Below are 7,500 nucleotides of genomic sequence, written 5' to 3'. Positions count from 1 at the left end.
GGCAGTGACTGATGTCTCAACAACCTGAGCAGAAGTTGATATCTCATCATTTCTTTGTTGCTTTCCCTGTGCAAAGCAGTAAACTGTATTTGAAACCTCTCATGTCTTGTTAGTTTGACAGGCAACTTGGGGAAACATGGAATGCAGCTGCAGATGCTGGTTATTTCGCATACAACCTTGACAAAGTGGAAGGCAGGTTGGCACCTGGAAAATATTCTTTGTACATACAGGTATAAAACCGTATACAGTAAAATAAAATAAATCACTTCATATAAATAGCATCCTTGCCCCAATCCTTTAAGGTGTATAAATAGGAAACTAAAATGTCTGGTTCACTGTTTTTCTTAAAGTTAAATGAGATGCGTTTCACCAAACGCAGAAAGCCGGACCCATTCACCAGCGTCTGTCAGCCATTCAACCCTGAAAAATTCAATTTCACGAAGGTACCTAGCAAAGAGGTGAGTTCTGAGGAAAAGTTACCGGCAGAAATTAATTTACTAGCTGAAACTCTCAATAATTGCAGTACATTAATTTGTACAAGAAGCATTAATCTATACTTCAGGCCCCAGTTGTTGAAATGATGGATAGTGCTATCTGCTGGATAAATCACTATCCGGTGGATAAGTAATAGCGAAACCAATTCTGCTAAATGGACAGTGATTTATCCGGTGGATAGTTAAGTGTTATCCTCCTTTTGAACAACTGGAGCCAGGTCTACATGTATACTGTAGAATCAATTAACGTGTACATCTGAAAGAAAGTCTGTGTCCTGTTCAGAGATCTTGAGGGGGAGGGGGGGATTAAGGTAAATAAATCCCCACCTCCTGCTACATGTAATTACAGTAGTTTTGAGGAATCTTTGCTGGTGTCATTCTTTTTTACAGCATGATATTTCTTATCTCTGCAAATCAAGCATTTTTGGTCAATGATGAAATATTTGCCACCAAAAACTGATAGAATATTGCATGACAATCAGGAATGTTTCTGATGAGCTGATAACGTCCTTGAATGTACATTCCTTGCAAAATTTGAAGCCCAAATGTTATGGTCAATCAAATTCACATTCATTGATTAAATGATGATGTTATTTCCTTATAAATAAATGTCTGTTTCATACAGGTATTATTTGAGCTTTGTCCTAAGAACAGACCCATGTCAGCTCTTGGCAGTGATGACCATCATATTATGTTGATAAACCTCAGTCCAATGGAGTATGGCCACTCATTGTTGGCTCCAAGTGTTAATTCAGGTCTCCCACAGGTACAGTACTGTAAAACAATCACTTGCTACATTGAACCTTCTGCTCAAAGGTGTTCCCCGTTTACAGGCAAAATTGTCTGGCAGCTACATTGTATAAAAGACCAAGGCAAGACAACATCAGCATTTTTTTACAATTTATTCTTTTAATTTTAACTCAACCATTGATACAAACACCAAAATACACTTTACAGGTCAAAAGACTTAACTAACACTTACATGTAGCTAACAACACCAAAATATGTTACTGAAGAAACCTACACCATTTTTTAATATCATCGATACAGTGCTGAAGTCTTTGCAATGATTCTGACCTATTTGTGTCTTTAAGTGCAATATAGAACTGCGTGTCGTCAGCATAGATTAAATATCATTTTAGGCCTAATTTGGCCTTAAACATTGTTGTTCCTACTCTCAGTCTTAACCTGAATCCTGACCAATCTTAATCTCAATGAATTAGGAGCAATAATGTTTTAGGCCTAAAACGATATGTACATGTAATCTCAAATCCAACCTTAGTTGTCAATGCATGGTGGAGTCACACATGGTGTTTTGGTGCTTCGTTTCGATGTTTTGTGGTTTAGTAATGCCCATTTTTTTTGTCCCATGACTTTGCTTATAAAAAGCAAAAAAAAAAAGGTTCAATTGCCGGGTAAGGGCAACATGGGATGTATTTGTGAACATATACTTTATTGAAATAGTGTTAGTTTAAACTTAGTTGGAATGTCTGTCCTGTGTAATGTCTTACAACATACACATTACATGACATACACTGTACATGTTCGTAAGTGAATTAAACTGCTGTAACTAAAATGTACATTGTATGTGATTATTTCAAATCTGAGCAGGGGTTCACCAAGATGAAAGATAAAGTGGCATTATAATATTTAATGTTCTGGATATTAGTTTTTAGTACCTAAAATCACTATTAACTGTTTAGGTCCTCACTGAAGAGGGAATATTACTGGGTTTGGAGACAGCAATGTTGAGCAGCCACAGGTACGAAGAAATAAGTAAACTAGCAGTAGCATTCAATTCAAACATAGGAAGATTTTTTTCTTTACACAAAATTTCTTTAGAATAATAATTAGTATCAATTCTTTCTTCCTGCAGAGGTTTCCGTGTGGGATACAACAGTCTTTGTGCTTATTGCTCTGTCAATCATTTACATTTTCATGTGTGGTACAACAAGTTTCCTTCCTATCTGGAGACAGTTGTAAGTTCAGTTGATAGCAGCTAAATTGACCATTTTACAGTAATTTTGTAGCTAAGTTACCTGGCCGAAGAATGGAAGCAAGGCTGCTGGTGACTTTGTGCTTTTCTTATGTTAATGTAGACTATAATTACAATATTATTACAAGTTCAACACAATTTACATGATAAAAGCAGTGAGGTCTCTATCAAGACAAGGTCACCGGCAGCCTCACAGCACCATTCATAGGCTAGCTAGGTCATTGAGCAAACAACTGTAAAATGGCCGATTATAGTCTTTTTGTTTATTAGAACTGGTCAATATTAAAGTTCCAACCAGAATTTCCGTCTTAATTTAACCTGATTTTAAATGCTGGTGCAAGTGCAGAAATGCATGCAGTGAACTGCATCACAAAGTGTGCTCTTGCTTGTGTCCTCAACTTCAATGTCACTAGTGGGTAGAAATGCAGAGAATAGGCTTCCTCTTCAAAGCAAGTCTAAGTGCAAAGTTTTTGTGAGGGTAATTAGTTCTACTTTACATATATGAATGACAACTGCTGTAATTTTCATAAGAAAAACTTCACAACTTTAGACTCTCATTGAAGAGGAAGCAGACATGAACTCGGACACGGAGTCTTAATGTCACAAGTGTCCAGCAAAACTCTGCTCCTTAAGTAACAGCTTCATTTACTAACTTTAACACTTACTGTACTGTACCTTATTGTTGGAAATACTGTATGTAAAGGTAAGATGATGAAGACTATTAAACAATAAAATACATTATTATCTATTGTGGCTCAAATTTTATTGCTGCTTCAAAATTTTTTAAACCGGTCCGATTTTGATTTTTCCTTTGTTTTAGATTGTGATAATTATATTCAACAGAGAAAAATCAAAATTGAACTAGTTTGAGAAATCAATTTTTAAACCAAGAAACAATTTCAACCACAAGGAAGGATTACGTTTTTTGCAAACGTTGGCCTTGTAGCACTTATATTTGAACTAGTGCTTCACATTACACTCTAATCAGTTACCGGTAATTTCAACCACAGCCTATCAGCATATGTAAATTTTTGTCTCTGATGTTCTCTTCCTTTTATTCATTTTAGGAAGTAATACCTGTTTGTGAAGACCTATTTGAAGTCAGGGACTATGCAACAACTGCTTTTGTCTTTGAATTGGGACCCCACACAGATGTTAGTATGCTAGCAAGGTAATGGAGGACTACAATGTACCAACCAAAAACGCTTATAGCTGTTTAAGAATGCATACGTTCTGCTTGTCCTACTCTCTGACATACCGGTACACATATCGACTGACTAACTAACAGACATGATTGGCTGGCTGGCTGGCTGGCTGGCTGGTTGAATGCACAACTGATTGACCGTCCGACTTGCTGGCTGTTTGCCTGGCTGGCTGACTGATTGTCTCAATGGCTGACGTATTAATTGACTATCTTGCTGGCTGACTAAGTGACTCACTGACCAATTGATTGACAGACAGACTGACTTGCTAACTGATTTACCGACTGACTGACCAAATAATTACAGACTAACAGACTGATTGACGCGATGGCTGACTCACTAACTTTGCTGGCTGACTGATTGATTCAGTGATAAACTGATTGATTTAATGACTGTTTCATTGCCTAAGATGATAAATTTCACCTTTACACGGTCACCTGTACAATATTTTTGCAGTGACGATCTGGCTTTGGCTTTTAATTTCAGAAAAGTGCACCAAATGTCATCATATTTCATCAGCAACGAAGTGGCGCACACTCTTCACATCATGCGGGGACGCGCATGCAGGTCAAAAAACGTTCAAAATGGTTTTGTTCTGGAGGGTGATGACGAATCTGTGCTTAGAGTGTTCCTTTGGCCTCGAAATTCAGTGATCGGTAAGTAAATCCTCAACGTTTATCGCTTGTATCTGAGTTCATTCACATCGTTAACATTAAAAACTTAAGATAACAGAAAACGATAACACGAAAACGCAGATTTACCAGCACGCAACAATTTTTATTGTTTTCTTAAAGAGCGAGACGAGAACAGTAGGGCATGGAGTTGCCGGTGTTGTGGTCTGATCTATGGATATAGGGGTTAGGTGTCAATTGGGACGAAAATTCTGTTCTGTTCTGTTCCTCTCCCCTGCCACTCCATGAATTGTGGTGAATAACTTAAAAAACTAAAAAAAATAATAATAATAAATAAATAAATAAATAAGACTAACTGTTCAATTGTAACGTATGACAACAATTTACCTGCTTCCGTAAGAAACTGCATCAATCCTCCTGAATTCCCTTGAAAGTCAAGACAGCTCATGCTGAATACAGCAGCGAAATCTCGATTTATTTGCAAATATATTCTATTCATCTTCATGATTATGTGGGAGTTAACTGATTACTGTTAACTCAGGTTTTTAGCTTCACTTTAGAATCTGAGTCATGAAACTCTCCACAGTCACTTTTTTTTTTTACATGGAATTGTACAGGTTCAAATGTCAAGAGTTCGTATGCAGATACAGATGATCGACCCATGGCTGTTTGTGAATTTGGTGGCTTTGTTGCTGTGGAAAGTAAGAATTCGCTTTTATGTGTTATGCCCACAAATGTCTGCCCATTGTTTATGTTTGCAGAAGGCATTGAGTTTGCGCATAGTAGATCTCAGCCGTATTGGGAGTGTACTTGCAGCAAATTTGGCAGAAAAAAAATGCCTACAGCTGTGCTACATTGTAAGATTGGGTGGCAAGTCAAAAGTGACTCCTTGTATGGAATAAGGTCCGACTGAACAAGTTCAGTTGCTAAACGGCCACACCCATTGACTGTTCTTCTTGACACAATAAGTATCCGTTTCGCATTTGTTATTTAGCGTTTTTGTGTTTGTTTGCCTTTCTAGCACGAGACACATTTAACTCCTTCACTGAAGAAAAGTTTTGTGAATACATGAAACGGGCTACTTTACCTGAAGAAGAGTTTGTCCGGCACAGGGAAGAAGTGCGAAAATTATTAATTAAAAATAACTAGTTTGTTACATTTACTGTAAAGGTATAAAATTTCAGTGCTACTCAACTGAGAAAGTCTGAAACTAATTTAATTTCGTGGGTGACTAGTCATTTCGCCCTCGGACAATTTCGCCTACAGGAAACTTGAATCTTCCTGTTGGCGAGATGACCGACTATTTCGCACAGTTTCGACACCGCGGAACTTAAATTAAGGGGACGAGTTTAAGAGCTCGTTCGGTTATGTTTTCTCCAGCAAAATGTACTATCTAGATTTTTCAAGATGAATGAGAATTTGACTATTTATTGTTATTTATTAATCACGCACCGGCACGGCAGACATCGTTAAACTTGTACTAAGCACTTCTCGTTCCCCGTCATTTTCTTATCATTACACATTGTAAATCACGAAAATCCTCTTACTCTGACTAAGGTTTTCTGACTTTAAATCAAACAGCTTTCATTTAGTTTGGTGAAACAGGAGAAAGCCATTGTTCGTAAATGCGTAGCGTGATCTTCATATTTAATTAAGGGTTTTAAAACTTAACAACAAAATGTTGTGGTTGTTGATTTAAGGGCTTTAAAACCGATTATTTTTGCGGCCGAAGTAGTCATTTGAGACAAGCGCATTTCTTCAAGGCATACCCTGTAAAAAAACATAATTGCATTTATGAGGTAATTCTCAGTGTGCTGTTAAATTGAGATTTCTTTTTTGAGAGCATTTTTCCCGTTGCCCCTTGGCATGCAAATGTTGTACCTCCCCTCCATCAATATCGTAGATCCGTCGCGCACCAGCAACTTGTAATTGCATATGTACAGGAGTTTTCAGGATCTACCAAAGAGGATAAGATTTCATCCTTCACATTTTAGTGTTTTATCTCTGGTTTCTCATGTGCATGTGGAGTGATTTGCACTTTAAGTGCGGTGAAACTATTTTGCAATTAATGTAATGTCCATCGTCCGTCTTTGGAAGATAATTCATTGTACCTAGTCCTCGGTATTTTTAAATATTAAACAACGATTTGCATCTCATGTAACACTTGCACTGAAGAAGGCAGAACGTGTTTCTGCTGAAAGGGCTGACGTGTCTGCAACACTGAAAATCGTTGTTTTCTATTTAACAACATCGAGGTCCACTTAAAAACTATGTCCTCCTTAGCCCTTCCCGACCTGAGAGTCAAACTTCTAGCTTTTTGCTCTGTCTGACGCCAGACGATTTTACTTGTGAGTGGAGGCACTTTAGGGGTAAATAGTTTAAAAGTTGCCTTCTTTTCTGCTCTCTAGTCCTCAATATTACAACGTGGCTATAGGACGTTTTTAACCAACCTCTTGGGACACCAACAACAATAGAGAAATGTACGATTTCTGGTGGACACACAAAAGATGCTTATGAGCGATCCTTTGTTGTCATCCACCAGCATGGTGCCGATGACGTCACGTGAAAAACTCCAATCAGTACTGGACCCGTACACCAACTTATTCTAGCCTGTTCCAGGCTCTCAGATAGTGGAGACGAGGGAACGAGAACGAGCAAAAGAAATCGAGCGGGGTCTGGGCTCGATTTTCTTTTGCTCTATCCGAGAGCCTGGAACGGGCTAACCTATTCACACGGGAGTGTTCTTAGAATGATTATTACAGGTTCAATAACACTCGGAAAGTCTTACCTCGTCTTTAATTCTTTTATATGCAGTTCAGCTATCAAACAGCGGCATTGATGCCTGTTTAATTTCACGAAATACCTCGTTCGTTTCGATGTCACCAGCTATCTGACCTGCCTTGTGTTCCTCGAATTTAAGTCCGAGCACCCATTTCAAACAGCGCAGAAAAAAAGAGTATTTAAGTCAAGGCACCCATTTTAAAACGGTTAGCTTTCAAAAACTGCATGGCTTTGTCGTTCATAATCATGCTACGAAGACTCTCGTATGAATAGCAAATATAAGTCGGTGAACGGGTCCCGTACGAATAGCCACTGACGTTTTGTAAGGGGGGAAATAATCGTTCAGACGTCGTAATGGTTTCTGACAACTTAAATCGGTTACTAGTGTAGTTTTA

The 7,500-nt window shown here is 38.1% G+C and overlaps 1 protein-coding gene across 1 annotated transcript in view; it reads left to right on the top strand.

Moving 5' to 3' along the window:
- Positions 1-5,748, top strand: part of LOC137976104 (GDP-D-glucose phosphorylase 1-like) — a 10,834-nt gene extending 5,086 nt beyond the window's left edge. The window contains exons 3-11 of the mRNA XM_068823379.1: positions 114-230; positions 351-458; positions 1,120-1,260; positions 2,198-2,256; positions 2,371-2,473; positions 3,558-3,661; positions 4,179-4,348; positions 4,942-5,025; positions 5,346-5,748. Of these exons, the coding sequence (XP_068679480.1) occupies positions 114-230; positions 351-458; positions 1,120-1,260; positions 2,198-2,256; positions 2,371-2,473; positions 3,558-3,661; positions 4,179-4,348; positions 4,942-5,025; positions 5,346-5,473 (1,014 nt within the window). The 3' untranslated portion in view covers positions 5,474-5,748. The remainder of the gene's footprint in view (positions 1-113; positions 231-350; positions 459-1,119; positions 1,261-2,197; positions 2,257-2,370; positions 2,474-3,557; positions 3,662-4,178; positions 4,349-4,941; positions 5,026-5,345) is intronic.
- Positions 5,749-7,500: the final 1,752 nt, after the last annotated feature.

Source organism: Montipora foliosa, chromosome 11 (genome assembly GCF_036669935.1).
Source record: "Montipora foliosa isolate CH-2021 chromosome 11, ASM3666993v2, whole genome shotgun sequence".
NCBI lineage: Eukaryota > Metazoa > Cnidaria > Anthozoa > Scleractinia > Acroporidae > Montipora > Montipora foliosa.
Note: the sequence above shows the minus strand (reverse complement) of the source record. Positions and strands in the feature narration are given on the sequence as shown.